General features: G+C 34.0%; 2 protein-coding genes across 2 annotated transcripts; one reads left to right on the forward strand and one right to left on the reverse strand.

Annotated features, from left to right (window-relative positions):
* Positions 1-3,374: 3,374 nt before the first annotated feature.
* LOC25498281 (putative FBD-associated F-box protein At5g44940) lies at positions 3,375-4,433 on the reverse strand. The gene is made up of 2 exons (XM_013593166.3): positions 4,035-4,433; positions 3,375-3,782 (listed from the first exon to the last, which is right to left on the reverse strand). Exons 1-2 carry the CDS (start codon positions 4,431-4,433, stop codon positions 3,375-3,377), a joined length of 807 nt encoding a protein of 268 aa, XP_013448620.3.
* Positions 4,434-6,330: 1,897 nt separating this feature from the next.
* On the forward strand, positions 6,331-9,445 carry LOC25498282 (F-box/kelch-repeat protein At3g23880). The gene is made up of 2 exons (XM_013593167.3): positions 6,331-7,678; positions 9,110-9,445. The coding sequence occupies exon 1, from the start codon at positions 6,408-6,410 to the stop codon at positions 7,674-7,676; it is 1,269 nt and encodes a 422-aa protein (XP_013448621.1). The 5' UTR covers positions 6,331-6,407; the 3' UTR covers positions 7,677-7,678; positions 9,110-9,445.
* The last annotated feature ends 15,631 nt before the right edge of the window (positions 9,446-25,076 follow it).

Raw genomic sequence — 25,076 nt, forward strand, 5'->3', positions numbered from 1 at the left:
CGTTTCACCTTTTTGTTTTTGGATAAATGTAAAAGATGGCATATTTGTCATGATGATGTCCCTTTCTGTGTCATAGTTTTTGGTTTATTATAAGGTTACATCAGACACTTTGAATGCTAATAAATAATTGAGAGAAGTGAATCTTTTCTCACTGATACAGGAGAACGACCCCTAAATTTATAATAATAGGACTCCTTATTACAATTAGAGACAGGACATAACAAACTTTAACCCATTCATAACAAACTCATAATCACTAACAGCTCAGAAATAAACTTGTACACATGGATTAACTTGCTCTAAAATGTGAAAAATAAGGAGCAGTTGCAAAAAGTAGATTTAATTATTGAATCAGACTCAAGAAATGCTTTGATATGGGTGGAAAATGAAAAAGAATGTCCATGGAGTCTTTGATTCCAATTCAATAAGCTGAAAAGTATTTTAAGCGTGCTGAAAAGTGTTACTTGTGTGCATTTTTCGAGAGGCTAATGGTTATGCGAACACATTATAAAAAAGAAGGTGTGTAGGTAGACGGGTTATGTAGAGTTGTGAATCTCGAGAACAACTTATGTTGGATCTCAAGAGCTTGATATTCATTCCTAGGCTTGATGTTGTCGAAGGATACTGGTGGCAGTATCTATCTAGACTGCAGTTAGAAGTTGGAATTTGCATTGTATTATTTTAGTTATATGATTAGGGTTTGCAATATGATGTGTTAAATAACATGACATTCTTGTACTATTGTACCAAGATATATGTATGATAGAAGTGTGCTATGCTCATCTTTGGTCGATCTCATTTGTTTTGTCAGAGGCAAAGGTTGGCTTTGATTTATTTTGGGTATATTTCTGTTTGTTAATGCCACGCACATGACGTTGAATTGCATGTCAACACTGCCGCTTCTCATCTGTTATAATTTATTAAATCTAACCCTCAAACTATCTTCCTGACACGTAACTCTATCCACGTCCATGTTATTTTGCCACATCTCCTAATATCTATGTGTCCCTCTCCGCATTGCACCTCCCTTCCTCTCATTAGATTTCACGTAAGCTAAGGTGTGCAGATTTTTTTCTGGTAAATTCTTGGGAACCATCAGTCTTCTGACTTTGAAGCCTGCGATTGGTTGAAATTGGAAGTTGTTAGCTTTTTTCTGCTCAATTTTTCTGCATTATCGCAGATTTATGATGTGTTGGGCAGCTTTATTGGCAATATGGCTGAGTCTTCAATACCGACAGTTTTCAAGACTGTTGTCCAGGCCTTGTTATCGATTTGTGCTTTATTGTATCGGTTTGTGCTTTAGCTGTGCTGGTGTGGCGGTGGGACTGTAGAACTAGTGTTATTTACGTTTTGGTTTTGTGGCAATTACTTTTGGAGCTGCGGCTTGGTTTTTCTCTGCTGAATGAGAAGTTAAGGGTTTTAGTAGGCATGTATACGGAGTTTTCTGCAAGCATGTTTGTTGAAAGCAATAGCATTTTGTTTATGTGAATCAGTGATGAGTATGTTGAACTGGCATCTTTGTTAGCTATTGTTGGAAGCATTTGAGGGGTTTGGACCTTATGATTCTTGTTAACTGTTTTAATATTAGCCTTTGTTTGCCTTTGAAAAAAAAAAAAAAACGCGCACACACAGATAAACTAACATTTATGGCAACTAATATTAGCCTTTGTTTGCCTTTGATGGCCAATATGCTGGAACAAAGTTGGCTACACATACATATCATGAAACAAACACGAAAATTGAAAACAATTGAAGAATTTGAAGTGCAGTCTAAACTCTTTCATACCATCCTCACCAATAAAACTAAGAATTTAAGGATGGGAAACAGTCAAGTATATATATGAAACAACAGAGCTCATGCTACAATTCTTAGCCTCTTATAATAAGCTTTAAGCAGGCACACAAATTTCTCCACCTACCCAGTTTAACCTCTACATTCAATATATATTGACAAACAAACTGAAAACTAATGATTCCCTGTAGTAATAATTTGCCATTTCATTCTCAGACATCATGAAAAATGAAAATCTCAGCAAGAAGACAACAAAATGCCATCCAAATGCAGCAACAGAAACTCGGGGGATCCATCCCACATTACACTACTAGTAAATCTACTATCAAATTTCACATCCACATTAATTTTTCCCCTGACTTCTCTTACATTTTCCTTCAGTTTTATTCTTTGATAATAATACACTAGAACAACCAATGAATATAACAAATATCAGCTTGACATGAAGTGCAAAAAATAACTTGATTGAAAGACTGAGATAAGGAAGAAACAGAGTATCCAAATGGATTTAGAAAAAGAAATATAAAATCAAAAGATTCATCGCCAATACAAGATGAACAATTCACCTTATAACATAGATTGGCTTTCAAAGCGGCCATCTATTTCTTTTTTATGTCAAGAGCCATAATGATTTCATTCCACTTTAATAAAACCAGGAAGTAAATAAATAAATCTAAATCGCTAAGTTAATGTTTGGAACCTCGTTCGAAAGGCACTGAACTGAAATTACATTTACTCTTAGGCTTGAATTCTTAGCGTACAAAATTCACATCAATAATATACATTGGGATGCAAGAAACTAGAAGGATAGGTATACCCAAATATATTACAAATCTAAAGCTTGGTTATTGCGCAAACCAATTATCAGTTTGCTTCTGTATGAAACAATTTTATCACAAACAAGAATAGATTATACTTCATTACTTCTCATTTTTTAAGCAGCATCTATCATGAATGCAACCAGCTCAAGTTAACAATAAATAAGTTCTCAAACATCTTGGTTGGGACAAAAATAGTAATACTACCACCAAAACATATCAACTCCACTATGAAGAGGATAATATCACGATGGCCGTACTTCTGTAACTAACAAAATTACAACTCGGTTTATAGACCTCCACCAACTCAGGTGGCAAAAGATAAACCCAACATGGTTGTTATACCCTTTGAGTCAGTCTCACCCTCACCATTTGCCATGGCTTTGCCTATTGCTTGAATTTAACATTCCTTTAGCAAGAGGATCAAACTAGTACAAAATAAAATTTTAAAGAAATTTTAGATGTTGGAACAGACCATAAAGCTCAGAATTTGTTTAGGAGTTTTGAGCATTAGTTGGGAGACAAAATAATGTGCAAAAATATCATAAACCATCCATGGTATGATTATAGTCAAGTGGAGTAATCTCCTTACAATGTGATATGCTAACAGAAATGCAATTTAACCAGAATGAAATCTAGGGAAAACGGACAAGAAAATAAAAAAGTGAAACCAAAAAATGATGGTTCAATGGGTACACAATGCATACTAGAAAAAAGTACAAATTCCATCATCTAGGAACAATTTGCAGGAAGCCAAATCATTATCATTTAAAATAAATCTGGCACGAGGCAGAGCTCCTTGGGAAGGACAACAATTCCATTTGCATTGCAAGCTTCTCTTCATGATTCATGGAAGATGAGTTGTATATTGTCATCCTCTGTAAGTTTGTTGAATTCAGCATAATGTATTGTGCAAATTGCAGCTCATATTTCTGTCCTCCATAATTTGTAATAGTGCACTCTTTGAACTTTGAAGAAAGGCATTCAGGGGAAACACTTAGGATCGAGATAAACGATCGAACTGATGTTAAAAGTTGAGGCATTTCAAGGACAAGAATTCGAAGTTTGGGGAATTTCTCCAGCACCCCAAATACCCAACACCAATCGACATTTCTTTGGAAGACTAGCTCCACATGATTTAGATTACGAAACACAGGAACATGTCCAAACATCTACAACAAGTACAAAAAAAATAAATAAACATTCAGAGTTGCATTATAAATAAAAAAGATGGAAATAAACTATGAAGCACCGACAGAGGACACAACACCTGCACTGCACGTAGACTCTCATAATTTTTTTTAGAAAATAGAAGTGTATGTAATTACAAGTGCCAGTGTCGTGTCTTCACTCAGATATGTCTTCAATCTGAAGTGTCGATGCTATATAGAAAATAAACAACAAATCAAACACATAAAAATTACCTCTTCTGCTCGAAGAAATTGAACATTAGAAAAGGCTTCAAGAGGAACATCACAACTATTCAAGTCAGCAATGTCCGCCCTAACCAAATTGGTTAAGCGTTTAAACCTTCCATTATAGTTCTCTGACCAATACCCAACAGATATATTTTTAGCTTGAAAATCTTCAAGAATTGGACAGGAATTAACAAGTTCTCGAAGAAACCAGTGTTCATAAATAAAAACATTGTTTAAATGTAGGGTTTTAAGACTAGGAAAGTCAACGGGTAAAAAATAATTGACATGGATGGCTTTCAACTTGAGAACAACAAGGTTACTGAAACCAAAAATAAAATTGTAAAACTTGAGCGTATCTGATCCTTGGAATTCAAGGTGTTCCATTCCATAGTTTTCTGCTGCCATTAACCACTCCACTACCTCGTCTTCCAATGGCTCATTGGTAGAATTGCCATGACATTTGAGGCAGAATTTTTTGATGGGTTGACGGTGCTTAATTTTTGCACAAATAAGTGAATATACCATATCCCGGAAGCGAAAATAAGGTTTTCCTCTATTGATAAATCTTTGATCATTGATGTTGAGATTGGGAACTAAGAGCCAAATTTGGTTCCACCGTTTTGAAAGAAGAGTTGTTGTGAATGCGTCTTCGGTTGGTAGAAAAGAGAGAATGTGACTTAGGATATCGTCTGACAACATGCTTATTCGGTCGTCCATCTGCATTCCAAAGTTTTTGAGGATTAATTAGAAAACATTCAAGAGCACTGATTCTCAATTCTCAATAAAAATTACAATGCTAGTTGAAGGAATAAATTTTTTCTCTTATTTGATATGAATTAAAATAAGCAATTCAAGGCAAAGTTATGAAAATGAATCAAATTAGTGTTATGGGTTTTTCAATCCCCAGAAGCATGAAGGTATCAAATAAATTATAGATAAAAAAAAAAAAAAAAACCAATTTTGCAATGCCCCATCAAACAAAACAAACAGGTGTATTTATGAATCAATACATCTATACAGTTACAATCAATAATAATATACCAATTTTCCATGTATTTATGAAATCAAACAACTCTTTTACACAACAAAAGGTGAACAAAATAATCACAAGCTACTCAAATCCTATAAACAAGAAGAATATGCAATTGAAGAGAAATGAAGAAATTAACCTGTGTGTTAAAATGACAAGAGGAGGAAGGAGGAGTGATGGAGAAACGGCGTGGGAAGATGAAAGAAATGGAGGAAGGTCGCGTGTGTAAATGTAAAGGATAAAAATAAAAATATACTTTGGTTAAAATAATAAGGCTTAAATTTGCCACGACGTGGCACACCACATAATATTAATTTTTTTAAAATTAAAATTTTAAAAATTGTTTTTAAAATTAAAAATTAATAAAATATATTTAAAAAATTTGAAAATAAATTTGAAAATATTAAAATAATTTTCTGATTTATTTTTTTGTATAATTTTTAAAATAAAATTAATTTTTTTCAAAATAATATATATTCAGAAATTTTTGAAAAAATAAATAATTTTTTTTATTCTCATTTAAATTTTTCTATGTTTTTTGAGTGAGCCTAAATCATTTTGATTGGATATTTTTAAGGAGAATGTTAACCAGTGCTCCAGGGTATTGATTAAGCAGCTAAAAGAGGTAAGATTTTATTAAAGAGTGATGTAATAATTAGTTAATAAAAAATAACAGTTTATATTTTCAAGATAATTTTTCTACTTTTGGATTCCTTAACCAGTGCTCCGGAGCACTGATTAACAAGTCCTTATTTTTAAAATGTGTGTAGCTGATATTTCTATTTTTAAGTGTAACATGAAAAAAATATATAGAGTATATAGTTTTTACTGTTCTCGAATTAAAGTATGACATATGTATTCTTTTAACCAAGTCTAAAAAAGCTAAACGATGTGAAATTTTATCGCGTTTCCAACATTGGTCCAACTTTAATCCATTCCTTCATCTTCATAATAATATTTAGGTTTAATTGCACTTTTGGACCCCTATCTTTTCAAAAGTTGCGGTTATGGCCTCCTAACTAATTTAAATATAAAACATGCCTTTATGTTTTGATTCTTTGGCAGTTTTGGACCTCCAGTCCATTAGTGAGGTGCCACGTGACCCCCTAAATAATACACGTGGCATCTCACTAATGGACTGGGGGTCCAAAACTGCCAAAGAATCAAAACATAGGGGGCTGTTTTGTATTTAAATTAGTTAGGGGTCATAACCGCAACTTTTGAAAAGATAGGGGTCCAAAAGTGCAATTAAGCCTAATATTTAGTTAGGGTTTCAACACTGTACTTCGATCTCAAATTTCAACCACAAATTGTTGCAATCTTCATAGTCACCAGCATACTTGCCTCTCATGACGAATTCCGATCCTCCGCCAAAGCATCCGCATTCAAGTGGCGGTGCTCCGACGTCAATCCTCCTTGATGAACTCATCACAGACATCCTGTCACGACTTCCTGTCAAAACTCTTATGCAATTCAAATGTGTTTGCAAATCTTGGAAAACCCTAATTTCTCATGATCCTTCCTTCGCCAAACTGCATCTTCAGCGATCGCAGCGGAACACACACCTCGCACTGGTTTCAGACCTGTCGTCTGAAGACCAGTCCAATTGCAGTGTGGTACCCTTTCCCGTAAGTCATTTGCTTGAGGCTCCGTTAATCGTCACACCCTTCGAACCTTACTACCCATTGAGGAATGTCGCCATTCCTAACGATCCTTACTACGTATTGGGTAATATGGATTGCAGTCTCATCATTGGTTCCTGCAATGGATTGCTCTGTTTAGACAGTTATTCTTACACGTACGAGGACCAAGAACATCATTGGTTTCGTTTTTGGAACCCAGCCACAAACACATTATCTGAAGATTTAGGGTGTTTAAACAAGTTTTTGAGGCTAACATTTGGATATGATATTTCAAATGACACTTATAAGGTGGTGGCCTTTTCTGCCGACGAGGTCAAAATTTTCAGTTTGAGTGATAATATTTGGAGAGATATTCCAAGTTTTCCCATTGTTCCTTTTGATATCGACGCTAGTCGTTGTCATCCATATGTGAATAATGGTGTTTATGTGAGTGGCACTATTAACTGGTTGACTATTCAAAATAAGACCGAATATGAGTGGAATGATATTTCAATTGATCAATTTCTCATCCTCTCACTTGATCTGACTACCGAGACGTACCAACATTTGCGGCCACCTCAGGGATTTGTTGATGTACCACCTGTTGATCCAGCTGTTACTGTATTGATGGATTGTCTATGTTTTTCTCACCGTTCCAAGGAGACCCATTTTGTTTTATGGTTGATGATGGAGTACGGAGTTCAAGACTCTTGGACTCAATTCCTCAAAATTAGTTTTCAGGACCTTCAAATTGATTATGGCATTAGTGATTCACTGGATTATGGTTCTCAATTGTATTTGTATCCATTGTACCTTTCTGAGAGTGACAACACACTTATAATGGCAAGCAATCAAGAAGGCCACGATGGTTATGACAACCATGCAATTCTCTATAATTGGAGAGATAAAACGGTAGAGCAAATTACATCTGTTGACAATGAAATATTGTGGTTTCATACCAAGGATTATGTTGAAAGCTTAGTTTCAACCTTTTGAGAGTAAGTTTCTCTTCAATGATTTAACTGTTTGAATTAATTTGAAGTATTTTATAATCATTGAACTGAATGAGTTTGTTTTGGGTTGTTCTTATATATATTATTATAACTTGAAGATAGTCCTCCCCAAAAGGAAATTCAACAACTCTTGAATGATCTTTATTTGGTTGGCATTCACAATGTTTTATCCAAAACTAAAGTAAGAAGTTGTTCTCAATTTGGGAGGATAATACAAGGAAAATGTAAGGAAAACATATCAATGGGTTGGTTACAAATATCTTTAGACTTGAGTATATTTATTATCTATTGATTGATCTATAAATAGATAAGAAAATGAAAATATCATCTTCTCTTGCATTTACTTCAAAACTTTGTTATAGTTAATGATTGTGATGTACTTATACTTTGTAATTGTATGGTATAAATATTCAAATTGGCTGAGCGTATATTTGTGAACCCACCCTCTGTGTTACTTATGGGTGAACAAAGCTTTGGAATGAGTACCAATTGTTTTCTAATAGAATAAGTTGAGTTAATCAACAAGGTTTGACCTTTTGAGTCTAGCCAAAGAGACTAGACTCCCACAACACGGAGAACCAAGGTTTGAATCTCAGCTGGGAAATATGTCCACATTCAAGTGTTTGTTGCACCTCGAATAGGATTACCTCCAGTAGAGGGATCCTGTAGAAAACAAACAAAAAAGTGTTATCCTGTTACATTTTAAGCATGAATATGCTTTTGTAAATAATTGTATATGTATTTGATATTCTTCTTGGTTTAGTTTTGTTTATACTAGTTCAAGTTTATCCAAACTAATTTTGGAAACAATGGTTATTACATTTTTGTACTTGATAATGATATTGTAGTATAATCTATTTTTTAATATCATAAGTGTCGTGTCCAATGTAGTCAGGTTCGAGTTTTTAAGTATGATCAGTAGGCTGGTGAAAGATCGTAAACACGAGGGTCTTAACACGATTCGTAAGTAGGATAGGTAGCTTGTTGATAGAGTTGAGAGAAGGAAAAAAAGGAGAAAATAGAGGGAAAACAGAGGAACCAAGCAACAAAAAAAAAAACTGAGAAAGTAGAGCAAAAACAGAGGAAACAAACAGAAAAGAGAGGAAACAGAAGAAAAACAGAGTAAACAGAGCAAAACGACCTTGAGTAAAGTCGGAGCACAATTGAGGTGTCGTTGGATGTAGGATCGTACTATTCTACAAACCAGCACTCGTTCCTGACTACAATGGTCGTGTCAGTTATGGTACTAGTTTTTAGGAATCACGGTTGAAGCTAATTTCTTTATTATTATTTTTTTCAGAAAGGAATGTGGCTTCACTTTTGAGAATTATATATTCATTTTTTCTGTTTTTGCTCTACATTTTGTATTTTGATGTTTTTCTCTCCTATGTAATATGGGTCATTCTTGAATCATAGGGCCATGGCCTTAACTTCAAGCATTTTTGGCGTTATTGATGGTCGATGCACGATGGTAGGAAGAAAGGAAAAAAAAAGAGACTTATTGGAGCTGCATTTTCTTTGGTTTTAGTACTCATGTTGTATAAGACATTCTGGCCCTCTTGATGCCTCTTTTGGACTTCTTTGAAAGTGTTGTGGAAATTTACCACAATATTTGTGATGTTTTGCAACAGTACTCTTGCTTGTGTAAAGGCTAGTGCAAGTCTCCAACTGTTTGTGAAGTATATTAATAATATTTTTGTAGTTGCATAATATTTACATTTAACAATATATCAATTGCATGGTTGGATGATCTTTCCTTGGCATTTTTTGCAAATTTTTCCATAGTTTTAAACTGATATTGCTATTAACTTTTTTTTCACCCAGTCGAATTTCATTTTATCTAGCAGTGAAGCCATGGTAGAGGGTGCAGGTATGGGCAAGGTGCATGTACAATTACAGCGCTGGTCCTCGGCAACTAACTTTGATGTCTGCACCCGTTTTTTTTTTTTTTTTTTTTTAATCTTTTCTGTGTTTTAAGCTTAATCTAGCAGTGAAGCCATGGTAGAGGGTGCAGGTATGGGCAAGGTGCATGTTCAAGTACAGCGCTGGTCCTTGGCAACTAACTTTGATGTCTGCACCCTTTTTTTTTTTTTAATCTTTTCTTTGTGTTTTAAGCTTAAAGTGTATAAATTTTCATGACAAACTGGTTCTACTTCAGGGGCTAATTTGTAAGCAGTGTATTTATATGGTTCTACTTCAGGGGCTGATTCTCTGTATTTATATCAATATCTGTCACACTAGCCTAACTGGAGTGTGTGTGTGTGTAAGAGTGCAGTCTGGCATATTTAATAGCATTGTTTTATTAGTTTATAATCTATTCAACTCAACCTTTAATTTTGTAAAATCTGAAATATTTGGCCTGTTTTCAATTAAAAAAGTTCCAGTACTTGATAAGCATCAAATTTTGAAAAGGGTCCTTTATCATTCACTCTTATATTCTGTAACAGGACAAGAATGCCTTAGCTATTTTGTTCAAATTATGTTTTTCACCCACTCTTGTTTAAACTCATATCCTGCTATGAATTCTTCGCAGCCCCCACCTCACATGCACAGCGTCGTTGATTAATCGTTTCTCCAGAATAGGGTAATCTTCATCTCTCCCTTGTTGTTTTCATTCAATTGCCGCTACGATTTCTTCATTCAATTTCAGTTCTCTATTATATGTCCCAACCGATTCATAAAATCTATGTTATTGTTGATTAGTTTTTTATTTCCTCCTTGTTGTTTTGTTTTTGATTTGCTCAAACTTGACGATTGCTGTTGATTTTCTCAAACCAGTTTATATTTGCTTTGGGAGTATGTGTTTCTCAATTAGGAGTCCTATCTGGAGATAGGAAGTGGGATTGATGAGGTGCCTGGAAAAGGTTTCTTTGGGTGCTTCCTGGAAAAGGTTTCTCAAAACAATTTTTATGACAAAAGGTAGAATAAATTCCAATTTTTTTCTATGTAAGATGTTTTCATTAACTATCGTGGAGATTTTATGAAAATAAGTTGAAGATTGGTTTTAGACAAATGCTTACTAGTTATGAATGTAGATAAACTCAAATAAGGTATTTCAAACAGGCTTAAATATGCATTCAAATGTTTTCTCATGGCCCTTTTGAAATGATTATTTTCATGATTGTTTTTGAAATAATTATCTTCATGATTGATTTTCTAATGGGAACTCATCATAAATATGAAGGAAATGAAAGAGAAACAATGGCTTTATTAAGCTTAGACTGTATCTACTATAACAACAATGCAGGACATGAAACCAATAAAGAACATTCTTCTGTTGACCATATTATTCTGTATTCGCTTGTCATGGAATATATCAAGCACCATAATTGGTAGAATAGGAAGTAAAGAACCTGATCATGTAACACATTGTAGCTCCAAAATGGAAGAAAAAAGATTTATTGCTTCAAACACTAGGTTGCCCCTAGAGAGTATTCTTTGGAGCAACAACATAAAAAATCCTGCATAACACTTTCCAGCTTGGTGATCAACTGCTGATTATGTCAGTTTGCCTGAGCAATACATGTTATCCTCCCCCAGGCCTAACAATAGCATAAGCTAATCAAGTTTTGAGACACCTTTATTTTTGTTGTGGGCCCAATTCAAGATCACTGATTAATTTCTTTGGTTTGAAATCGGTTTCCAAAAGACAAATTTCAATCAGTGAGTATTTGCTTCTTGGAATTTTTTTTGATGATGAACAATGCTTCTTGCACCATGCCTCATCATCAGAAAGTGTCGTACTTTCCTTCTAATTTATTTTTCTTTTGATTCTTTAGTTTCTTTGCTGTTAAAATTATTTTCTGTTGATTCTGCTTCGCTATGTTACTTATTTTGAATTCACTCCTTGCAGGTTATATGAAAATAGGCTAAAATATAGTTTTAGTCCCTGCAAATATGTCTCGTTTTGGTTTTAGTCCTTGTAAAAAAAAAATTTGTTTTTGGTCCCTGCAAATTTTTTTGTTTTTGAAAATAGTCCCTGATCCCACTTTTGTGATGATTTGCATACGTGGCACATTATAACTGAACCAATTTTGTAGTTTTTGGTTCCTGCAAAATATTTTGTTTTTAAAAAAGGTCCCTGCAAATTTTTTTTAAAGAACTAAAACCATATTTTAGCCATGAAAATACTATAATCTGATTATTTTAAAGAACTAATATAATTTTTTGTTTTTTACTTTTTTATCATTTTGTGGTGTTGAATCCTATATTGGTACAAATTGAATACTGTCAAAGAAATTAGAAGCTGAAACAATCCATTTATTTATGATGAATATAATAAATTCTGCCTGTCTCGCAGAGTTAACAAAATTTGTTTTGCTGGCATATAGGGCTGCTACGGTTCATTGATTATAATGAAATTGAATATATCTTAAGCAAGAAGATTGATGTAAGTTTAGTTGCATCTACAAAGTCAGAAACTTCCATTTGTTGAAGTTTTAACTGCTTAATGTTTCCAAATTGACCTTTTGTATTTATTTTTTATTATTATTTTGCCTGTTCTTTCGTATGCTTTCGAATAAAATACTGTTTTATTATACTATAGCTGATTTGTTTTTGAGTGATGCCTCTATAGACATTATTGTAAACATTTCTACAAATTCAGTTGTGATAGAGATGGACCAAAACTAGATAAGGAGGAATATGCTCTAGAGTGGATGTGCAGAATGGAGGAGTTTACTCAAAAGGACGTAGAGTTCAAATATATAATTAACCAAATCAATTCAGTTAGTTGCGGTTATTCTGTTACTCAGTCTGAATGATGCCTCTATAGACACTATTGTAAACATTTCTACAAATTCAATTCCCTCGTTTTGCTCTCTTCTACTATACCCATAATGTACAACACTATTTCATAGAAACTTTGGAATCTATAAAACAAATTATTGTTATCCTGGCGATTCCACAAATCCCATATTCAATCTCAGTAAAGTAAACATTCAAATAATGTGGCCTAAAACTGCAACTGTGATTGCATCACCACATTTCTTTGCAACGATTTTTTAAACATAAAAAATATCAGCACATTAGTTGCATTTGGTCACGATATCAAAAACTGACACAATCACGTTTATGATAAGCTACATTTAGTTAGTTCAACTGCATGAAGTGCACATATGAAAAAAAAACCCTCTTATTTTAAAAGAAGAAAGGAACAGCTACAATCACGTTATTGTTTGCCCTAACCAACTTTGGTAAGCATTTAATCACTTGGTCAGGGGAAATCGAGGACTTACGGATTTTTATGTTTTCTGATTCAAAATCCTCAAGAATTGTACAACCGTTAAGAAGTTGAATAAAAAACCAACGTTCACCAAAACAACACGATTTAGAAGTAAACTTTTGAGTAACGGAAAATCAACATTTGAAACAGTATGCATACATAACTCTTTCAATTTGAGAACCACAAGGTTACGTAAACTATAAATGCAACAAGGCATATTATAGCTAAAGTCCAATTGGATTTCAAGATGCTCCAATTTATGTTCTTCTGCACCAGCCAACCATGTCTAAGAATTGTATTCCAAAGTTTCATAAAAAAAACATATGAGCATTTCACGCATATTGAAAAACATATAAATACTCTAAAACATGTAAATGAAAGAGAAAATAATAATTTTACTAAGGTACTCCCTCCGTCCTAAATTTTACGATGTTTTGGGCATTTCACATATATTAAGAAATATAATTAATATTGTGTGGAAAAGAGATATTATGAGTTGTTTTACAAAATTATCCTTAATAAATGATATGGGAAAGATAATTGAAAGAATTGAAAAGAAAAAAAAAAAGTAATAAATAGTTAAGGATATAATAGGAAAAATAATATTAATGTTTCATTGGTATTCTAAAGTGACATACATTTAGGACATAGGGAGTATCGTTTACAAATATTGGTGCAGTCACCATTATCAAAAATATAAATTGATGTAAATAATATTAATTAAAGGGTACAATTGAAAAAATGTACTCCTTCCATTATGTATTCCTTCCTCCTATCCTTGTTAAAAAAAAAAAAGAGGAGTGTTATTTGAACAATCAATTTGATGACAACTTATTTGACAACCATATTTTACAAAGAAAAAAGTGGTATTGGCACGAAAACCAGAGCAATAGAGAGATAAAGTAAAAAGTAATGTGAGTATGTGAGAGAAAGTTGTTGCAAAAGTTGTCACTAAATGGATGTTCAAATATCATTTCTAAAAAAAAAAAAATAGAACCTTATCTAAATCAATGTAACAGTTGATTATTGTAACTCTTTTAATTATCATAGTACAAGATTCAGGTTCAAACTCAAACCACCACCAAAAAAATACATTCATAAACATTAAGAAAAATTCTACGATGAAGTCATGAGAATGACTTTTCTTATTAAGTTAATCATATGTCTACTAATTGAGCATTTGTGTATTTAATTCATGCCACGTCATATTATATGATGCATTGCACATTTGTCTGTAAGGTGTGTCATTATATCTTTACTTATTGCAATTGAGTCCTTGATTAAATCAAAATTAAACATTTTTATTATTTAAGCCTAATATAGTTGTTGTCAAATCTATCTTGCTCACATCCATAAGAATATGTGGCCTGAACCTATGTCTCAGATAAATATAGATAGTGAAACGAGGGCTTGTGATAGAGAATGATCAAGAATAATATGGAAGTTTCTAGAATAATGTGGAAGTCTCTAGAATATTAGGGAATAATAAGGAAGCTACTAGACACTACTAAATAAGCACTAGGGAAGTCTTAACTTTTCTAGATCCTTCTAGGCTTATGTACTAGAGTATCCATATCTCTAGACTTTTCTTTGTTTCTAGATATTTCTAGTTTGTAATGGAGAGCCTTCCTAGAGTAGTATAAATAAGGCTCACCACCTAGTGTTTTGGCATATTCAAGACATTCAAGATACTCAAGATAATCAAGCATTGAATGATTCAAGTAATATAACTTTTCCTTTGAGAATATTAGAGTGTTTCTCTATTTTCTCTACCTTTCCTTTTGTCCCTGAGCTAGATTTGGCATCAGAGCTGGTTACGATACCTCGGAGTTGAGTTTGTGCGAAAAAATCAACGGAAAGTGAGTTTTCAAGTGAGTAAGGAGTTGCCTTTGTGAAACTTCACTTTGCGGCCATTTTGATCGCGAAACTAACACCGTCATTTTGTCTGAGCGAAGAAATCAACGGAAAGTGAGTTTTCAAGTGAGAGTAAGGAGTTGCTTTCTCAAAACTTCACTTTGCGGCCATTTGTTCGCGAAGCTAACACCACAAACAAAACAACCACGCACCGCCACAATCTTCACCCAAAAAAAAAAAAAAGATCATTGACCACCATTGTCAAAATTCCACCTAGAAGACAAAACGAAAGATCTTTTCATGAAATTGAGATGGAAGAAATGAGGCGACAAATTCAACTACTGCAGGAGACTGTCAAAGTCCAACAAGCCTTATTGGAAGAAAACCAAAGAAGATTTGATGATGATGGCTTCGGTAGAGACTCTTCATCATCTAGAAGCAGTCGCTTACACCAATGTCAACCTCGGATGAAGCATATCAAGGTCGACATTCCAGATTTCGAAGGAGAACTGCAACCATATGAGTTTGTTGATTGGCTCCAGGCTATTGAACGCGTATTTGAGTACAAGGAGATACCAGAAGAGCACAAGGTAAAGATTGTTGCATTAAAGCTAAAGAAACATGCTTTAATTTGGTGGGAAAATCTTAAAAGGAGACGTAAGCGTGAAGGAAAAAGCAAGATCAAAACGTGGGAGAAAATGCGTCAAAAACTAAGCCGTAAGTATTTACCTCCTCATTATTATCAACATAATTTTACACAACTAAAATTACCCAAAACATCTTCATACCAACCTCTTTCCTGCACCAAAAATCACATTGATTCTCATAAACCACTAAGCCATCAACCTATTTTCTCATTTAAACCCCAACATAACACAATAAAAGAGAGAAATGCAAGGATACCTAAATGTTTCATGTGTTAAGGGTATGGACACATAGCCTTGGATTGTCCAAATCGTAAATCCATAACTATGATTAATGCGGAGGTACATGAAATTTTTGAAGAAGAAAAAGAAGACACTCATGAATCGTTTGAAGATGAGACGATGGGAGAACCAATTTACGATGAAGAATATGCTAGTGCTGACATTTGTGAAGCGTTTGAAGAAGAGGGATACATAGATCCAATATATGATGATGAATATGGTTCTGATGACATCCATGAAGTTTTTGAAAAGGAAGATAAGGATGAATCAATATATGATGAAGAATATGTTCTTGCTGAATATGGTGAATCTTTGGAGGTTAAAAGAAGCTTGCAAACAACAACATCCAAAGAAGGACTATGGCTTGCAAACAACGGAAGATGTGAACACGTTGCATCAAACTATATAGAAGAAGAGTTAAAGTTCCCAATGATTAATCACCCAGATCCATACAAGCTGCAATGGCTCAACATGGATAATGAGGTAAAAGTATCTCAACACTCCATTATCTCATTTTCCATTGACAAAAATTATAAAGAAAATTTATGGTGTAATGTTATTCCAATGGATCCTTGCCACATTCATCTTGGGAGGCCATGGAAATATAATCGTCATGCATTATTCGATGGTTATGCCAACATTTACACTTTTGTGAAGGTTGAGATTAAAACCAAGTTGGCACGTCTACCACTCAATCAATTCAATGAAGGAAAAGATGGATGCAAGTCACTAGAACTTTCACACACAAAGGAACCATTCAAGGATAAGACAAAGTTATGTCTGCTTCGTCCAGTTCCTAAGCCACCTTGGGAAAATGTTGGAAGTTATTTTGTCCTTGGAATACTTTGGACTCTGCAGCAGAAGTATTCTGAAATCTTAACTCGAGGATGAACAAGGAAATCATGACTCGAGGACGAGTCTCTTCCAACCTGGGGAGAATGATAGAGAATGATCAAGAATAATAAGGAAGTCTCTAGAATAATGTGGAAGTCTCTAGAATACTAGGGAATAATAAGGAAGCTACTAGACACTACTAAATAAGCACTAGGGAAGTCTTAACTTTTCTAGATCCTTCTAGGCTTATGTACTAGAGTATCCATATCTCTAGACTTTTCTTTGTTTCTAGATATTTCTAGTTTGTAATGGAGAGCCTTTCTAGAGTAGTATAAATAAGGCTCACCACCTAGTGTTTTGGCATATTCAAGACATTCAAGATACTCAAGATAATCAAGCATTGAATGATTCAAGTAATATAACTTTTCCTTTGAGAATATTAGAGTGTTTCTCTATTTTCTCTACCTTTCCTTTTGTCCCTGAGCCAGATTGAATTCAATATAACACACAAGGTTAAATTAAAGGAAAGATGAACATCAAATAAAAGTAGATTGTAAATTACAGAATTCTTGAGAATGCATGTTTCTTCTCTTTCAAAGTCCACTGGTCCTCCTCGGATGCATAGTAGTCATAAATAACCTTTGGCAACTTTTTCTTTGCAATTGCTTCATAAAATAAAATAACAGTTATTCTAATTGCAACCATCGGGTGACGATGAAATTAAAATTAAAACAAAACAAGTTAGCTACAAACCTAAGAAAGAGGGTTATTTCCAGAAAGACGACCAATACTAGTACATGTTTCAATGAGAAAACTGGATCAATCCTAAGAAAATGTTAAGAGAAGCCATTAAATAAAATAGACCTTGGTTTAAAAAAATTATATATCAGTTCCATATGTAAACCTTGACAAGGCATTGAAAGGCGAAAGCATGAAACTACAATTAGTTTGAAACTGAGTCTTGAACTTAGATTATTTTTTCTTTGAACGGCGAACTTAGATTTATTAGCGCAGCTATTGCTATGTTGCTTTGCAAGTAATCTTAATCTATGGATGGATATTGAGAGAAGAAGAATAATAGAGAATGGGAGTTTGTTATGGAGAGAGAAGAAAGTGTTCTTGATTTATGAAAAGAGTTAACAAGTTATTTATATACATGACTTGCAAAGTAAGTCACCATGTAACTAATTAACAAACTTAACCACAAGTAAAGCTAATCAAAACTTACTAATACACCCCCTTTAATCCATAATCCTAATAGTCAATAAGACTTAGCTTGTCCCTCAAGTACACAAATCTATCAAACTTCAATGCCTTGGTAAATCCATCTGCTAGCTGCACTTTAGTGCGATAATACACCACTTCAATCATGCCCTTTTTTAGCTTTATTGAATAACTAATGTAAATATGACTAAATACATAAGTTATTCAATGAATCTGAAAAGAGAAATTTGTCGAGTATAAAGATGGACCTCTCAAAAAAAGAGTACAAATATTCCTTAAAAAAAAGGTACAAAGATGGTAGAGTACCAGAAAATACCTGGTTACCTCTAAGCTAAACGAAATAAAAAAGCTCACCCAACAAACCCCTAAGAGAAAAAAAGGAAGGAAAAACAATAAACACCCCCCAACCCACAAACAAAATGAAGGGCCACACCCAACACCTGCTTAAGATGACGTAAAAATCAACCATCAAAAGAGCCAACCTCAAGAGAAGATAAACCAAACCTACTAGTCCAAAAGTAGTTGCGGTAGTTCAGACGGCCACAATGTACAATTTTTTTGAAATATTGTACATTATTGAAACCAACCTCCATGGTGGTTTGTATTAAACTACTGTTTTAATTTCTGTGGCAGCAAAAATTACATAAAAAATATTTGCCGTAATTATAGTATTTTTCTATAGTGCAAAGACACATAATAAAACAGACTCAAGACCCCGCTCGAAAGCACTCCGGCACAGGCCTTCCTCAGGAAACTATCGGTGGTGGCGTGGTTCCACCATCCACTCATAATGGAAACCAGGATGACCAGAGTGCCTCCCAAAAAACTGATAACAAGAGGTAAACTGAATAATAGAAATTAATTACGTTTATATATCTATTTTTGAACTTCATTCCACTCTGTCTTAAATACATATAACTAATTTGTATTGGTGTTGCGCGCCTTGCTCGTCTTGTGCATGGTTTGCACTTCTAATAAAATTTAGCCGTTTTGAAAGAAAGAAAAAGAAGCTGCATGTATCATGTCATTCATAGCCCTAATGGCTGCTGTAAGATCTCATGGCTTTTGTTTTCAATTAAGCAAATCAATGAATTGGAACATTTTAGCCTAAATTATTTCCGAAATTGTCTATGATTTAAGAATATAATAAATGTCTATGTACAGTATTAAATCATACAGATTTAGCCTCGAATAAATCTGCTGTTGTCATTCATTGAGTTTACACCAAGTTCTCACTTAATGTTAGGTTATAATGTACCTAACTCACATGACTTGATCAAGTAAATATGTATTCCCTAGCTACAACGTTGATGACAAACAACTTAATTACAACTTCCACTCCTAACTATGGAATGGACAATCTCATGGAGAATGATAGTATAATCAATAGTACTCCTACCTGAAATAAATCTATTTTGATTTGGCAAAATGATTTTACGCATGAGATCCTTAATGCGGTTAGCAATCACCTTAGCAACAATTTTGTAAATCACCTTGCATAATGAAATGGGTTGAAAATCCGAAGTTCTAGATAGAACAGGACCCTTAAGCTTTTTGTTTGCGAGTTTGGAGGGGAAGGGAGGGGAGGGGAAGGTTTGGGAAAAAAGGAATGAGCAAGTGGAAGAAATAGAAACAAATGGGAGGGGAGGACTTTGGAGGTTAACTTTTCTTCATAATACTAAACCCACCTCATTTGGGGAACTAAAAAATTGTATTGGAGGGTTTATATAAATTCTTCAAATTTAATTTATGTTGTTATATTATTTTTAAAACAAAAAATATAGTAATCATATGCATTAATTTTTCATTCTCTAAAAAATATGAGAACAAATATTAAATGTATTAATAACTTTATTATAGATTAAAAAAGAAATTCTAATCGATATTAGGGACCGGTCTGGATTAACTAATTTTCGTTTTCCGTAATTTCTATTTTCTTTGAGGGTTTCGGTTGATCCCCCTTCTTGTACATATATTTTTCCTTTTTTAATATATATATTTTATGAGTGAGTGGCAGAGAATTGAAGTTCTTTGAGGGTGCCGACCTAGTCGGGATACTCAACAGCTCCTTGATGTCTTCCTCACTCTTGATTAAGTAAAAAAGGTAAATAAATTAATAATTAAATTTGAATTTCCAAAACTCCTAAAAAAAATTAGAATTAAATTCAAAAGGCCCATTTTTTAATTCACTTCAAACCTCAATATATGTTGGACCGACATAAATTCTATATATAAAAAATAAAAAAATAAAAATCATCACTTTTGTTTTTCAAACCCTCTCTGCCATAAAATAATAAAAAGTGTGTTTTCAATCTCCAAAATGGAGAAGAAAACTATGTTCTCTTTTGCACTCATCTGCATTGTTGTCGCCGCTGTCAGAGGCCATTCTCCTTTGGCAACACTGTCCACATCACCCGCGACCACTCTGGCTTCATTACCGGCAACACCTCCTTCCAATCCCACATCACCAGCCCCTGTTGCTTCTCCCATATCATTTCCTTCAACTTCACCACCCACATCACCGACCACATCTCCTTCCAACGTTGTTGCGCCTGCATCGGCCCTTGTTAATACACCATTAGTACCAGTTCCGATAAGTTGTCCATCGACACCTGTTCTAGCCAGGTCACCTCCATCAATGGCACATGTGGCGGCTCCAACGACCATGGCAGTTCCAGGTGGAGCCTGGGAAGATGTTGGCGATGAGGTTAGGTTCTCTTTCCTCTTTCGATTTTTCTGTTCTACTTTTGAAATATGTACTCGTTTTCTTCAATGTATGTATCAGATCGTTTACAAGCATACATGATACTTCATCCGGTTCTAAATATAAGATACTCGTTTTATGATACATTATTTTTACTATTTTTTGCTTACCCAACTCTAAGGCCAAACGGTGATCAACTTGAAGTTCAAAGAGAGCTGCGTGCCACCACTTACGGTGGTTTTTTTTTTTTTTGCGCTAGCAATCATTTTTTGTTGCTATGACGGGATTTAATTGGGTTAGGTAATTAACTCCCTGAGCAAATTAAGGAAGGAAAAATTAATTAAGGAACAAACATTAAAAAGAATAGTACGACACACCTTAGGACTGCAATAGAAAATATTTTTTTACCATAAATAGTAATAGTAATTTATATGCTATTGGAAATAATATATAAATTATTTAAAATAAGTTTAATATTTAATGGCGGTACTTTATTTATATTAAATAATAGTGATTAGTAGGATCCTTCAACAATAAAAATTAATTAATAGTAATAACAGTAATTAAAACTGATTTGGCTACACCACGTTTTTTTCATGAAAAAATTAATTAAAGAAGGAAAATTAAAAAGGACAATAACACGACACACACCTTTTGGAGGAGATTGTATCCCGTTTTTTTCTTCTCACAAGTGTGATCTTGGCCATCCATTATAAAAATGAGAAAATGTGTTTTTTATTTTTGGTCAAGGAGAAAATGTGTTTTAAATTGTAAAAAACGAGAGAGTGTAATTAAAGGTTTGAATGCAAGTCCTTAAATCAGTTGGAAAGGACAATGTATAATATATGTAAGGTCTGGGGTTCGAACCCCAAACACCACCAATAAAAAAAAATAAAAATGTTTGATTACAAGCTTGATAGAAATCAACCGAGTTTTCCACTCGAAATATCCTATACCCATCTCCTTGGTTAGTACCGAACTAGAAAATATATTTTTTTTTATCATAAAAAGAAGAGATATTGCTAAGGATTAGCAAAATTATGATATAAGAGATATTTATTGTTGTTAAATACTTCATATGTCTGTCCTCGTGAGTTTAACTCAGTTGATATGGACAATGCATGATAATATGCAAGATTCGGGGTTCGAACCTCGGCCACCATAAAAAAAAAAATATTTCATCTGTCTCAAAATATAAGTAAAAATTGATCAACAAAAAGTGAATGTATTTTGATTCAATATTACAAAAATAACCTTGAAGATAAAAACATAAAGCTCGTGTGTATATGAGTTTTTACCAGCTATTATCATTTCTTTTGTCTATATAAAAAATAAAATCATAAAGCTGTAACATAAAAAAAGCCTTGAAGATAAAGTGTGTATCTGCCCATTATTTAAAAATATATTTATAGTTTCTTTTATCAGAGCACAACATTGAAGTATGCTAGCATTATGATTATGTCTGCACTTTGCTCTATCATTACTTTGGGAATATGGGAGCATCAACTTGCAAGAACAATAGTTATCAAGTGCACAATGTTAACAACGGACGAGGCACATTATCAAGTAAAAAAGGGCAAGGCAAAAAGAGGATAACGATCGAAAATGGTTGCTCTTGTTTTTGTTCTTGGGTGTTATATCCAATATGGAAAAAGCATAATTTTGATGGAAGTTACACAGAAGGGTGGCATTTAGCATGCACAATTGATAAATTTGTGCACCATGCACAAGTTTTTTTTGGACCATTGGATTGAATGAAGAACACATTTTTATCATGGTCTGTCAACATCATATCTCCCTCCCTTTCTCTCTCAGCCTCTTCCTTTTTCTCTACTCACAGTCACAGCAACAAACTTCCCTCAATTCACGTTTCTGTCCCCACCAGGTCGTTGGGCTAATTGTGTACCACACTCTCAATTCACAATTCATGTTGTTTTAAGTTTCTTGTTACCCCCAAAAGTGTCTTGTTCCTTGATAGCTCAAATTAATAAATATCTTCATCTGGGTATCATTTGTTCAAGTTGGATATGTGCATCTCTTTCAAAAAGGATAAAAATTTGTTGTCTTTAGTTGAAAAATCATCAAGTCGTGATTGGACACATGGTGATGGTAGGTACTACAATTCAACAGCATCATAAATCACTTCACATATATTTAAAATCTAGAAATTGTAAATCCATGAACACTGCTTACTTCCATGGAAGAAAACGAAGCAAAAATTAACTGCTTCAATTTGAAATCACCCACGCCGAATATCTTTCTTGTTGAAAATAAACCACGGTACGAAGGACGAGAAGCTAAAAATAAGGAGATAAAAATCAGAAAGGGTGGAAGAGGAGATGGTAACAAATGAGGGAGGGAGGGAGCTGATGATGGGTTCGAGTTTTTGCATGGTGGTGGTGATGTGGGAGGAGGGTGAAAGACGGGGTGATTGTCGTGGAGGGGCAGATTGGGTGGTGGTAGTGGTGGAGGAAAGAGAGGAGGTAGAGAGAGTTAGTGAAATCTGATGCTGAGAGACCATGATAAAAAGGTGTTCTTCATTTAATCTAATGGTTCAAAAGAACTTATGTATGGTGCACAAATTTATCAATTGTGCATGCTAAATGCCACAGAAGCTATCACCAAGGGAAGTTTGTGCATATTGGTAAAATAGATGGGTTACTATAAGAGATGTCAATGTAATTTTTCTATAAATTTACTGTTCATATATAATGACAGAACTTTATTATATTAATTGATTTGGCTTTTTTTTAGAAAATTTATTTGGCTACACATATCTGCAAAAAATAAAAAAGCTGTCTAAAATAATCGAGTTGTCTTCAAATCCTGGAGTTTGAGTAACATATACTTCTTCTTCTTCTTCTACTTCTTCTTCTTCTACCTGCAGTGCCTTGCAATCTTTCCTTTTCAACTCCTTGAATGTCACCCTATGCGCATCTGTTGGATTTGCACCAAGATCTTCATATCCATTCTCAACCAATTCAAGAGCATCATGTGCTCCAAAGAGTGACTTCATCAATGCTCTCCATCATTCCTAATTGTTTCCATCCTCCAATGTTAACAAATTCGAAGGAACAAAGCCTCCATTGGCACCCTTGATTACTTAGCAAGAAATTTTGAAATTACACACACTTCACTCGTGCTTTCCAGAGATTCACCCCTCACAAATCTCTCGTGTTTCCTAGAATCAAAACAAAGGCTCTAGATGCCAATTATTAGCGCAACTATTGCTATCTTGCTTTGCAAGTAATCTTAATCTATGGATGGATATTGAGAGAAGAAGAATAATAGAGAATGAGAATTTGTTATGGAGAGAGAAGAAAGTGTTGAAAAGTTTGTTATGATTTTCATTGATTGATGGAAAGAGTTTACAAGTAAGTCACCATGTAACTAACTACCAAACTTAACCACAAGTAAAGCTAATCAAAACTAACTCTACTAGACTTGATTATGGATTAATCACAACTAATAAGATTATCGTGGTAAAGAAAATGGAAATTCCAGTTTCAAGCGTCATGAAAGAATCAAATGACTTTGATGTGAACACCATAGAACACATTAAAAAAGGATTTAATTCATATACATCACCATGTCAAACTAATTTGACAATCTTCAGAGGTGGTAGCCAGGGTATACATCGCTGCTGCCGATGAGAGCTTCTATAATGACATCTTCAAAATCTGAAATGAAGGAAAGGATAAGACCAAGAGTATGGACATATGCCCAATTATTGATGCCAGATTCAAGAGCCAAATCCTTGTAGTTCATGTCAATTTCTTCAAGAGTCTCATCTGTTCACTCACAAAGCTGAGATAGAGGAAGGGACTATTTTTACTCTATGAAAGACTTTTAAATCAATAGGCTATCTCTTCACCTATATAACAGAATCTATGTATTCATCCAATCACACCAAGTCAAATTTAATAATTCTAAAAATAAACAATATCATTTTTGGTAATCTGCAAAATGAGACATCATAACACAACAAATTAAAAATGCAATCATCTAGAAACAATTTGCAGCTACTCAAACAAATTTAAAATTAACTTCACATGTCGCGGAGTTCACTGGGAAGAACGATAACTCCTTTTGCATTTCAAGCATCTCCTGGGGAGTCAAGGATGGTGGACTGCATATTGTTATCATCTGTAAAGATGTTGAATTCAACATAATATATTGTACAAATTGCAACTCATGATGTTGTCCTCTATAATTTGCAATAGTGCACTCTTTGAAATGTGAAGAAAGGCGTTCAGGAAAGATATTTGGGAACCAATGAAGAGAAGAAACCGACATTACAAGTTGAGGCATATCAAGAAGAAGTTTAAAAAGCTTAATGAGCGACTGCGATTTCTAAACTCTCAAAAGTGATTGCGATTCTACAGCTATTTCTAAACTATCAAAAGCGATTGCGATTTCTGCAACAACACAAACGCAATTGCGATAAGAATCCAAACGCGATTGTGATTCTCACTTCTGCGATGCTTTAAGTGTTTCTTCTTCAGATGCGTGCGATTCCAATAATGTCGAAAACGCAATTGCAATAAGAAAAGCATACATCTCGATTTGCGAATTCGAATTTTGCGATTCCTTCTGATATCGCAAGTTTGATGTGCA

Source organism: Medicago truncatula, chromosome 7 (genome assembly GCF_003473485.1).
Source record: "Medicago truncatula cultivar Jemalong A17 chromosome 7, MtrunA17r5.0-ANR, whole genome shotgun sequence".
In the NCBI taxonomy this organism is placed as follows: domain Eukaryota; kingdom Viridiplantae; phylum Streptophyta; class Magnoliopsida; order Fabales; family Fabaceae; genus Medicago; species Medicago truncatula.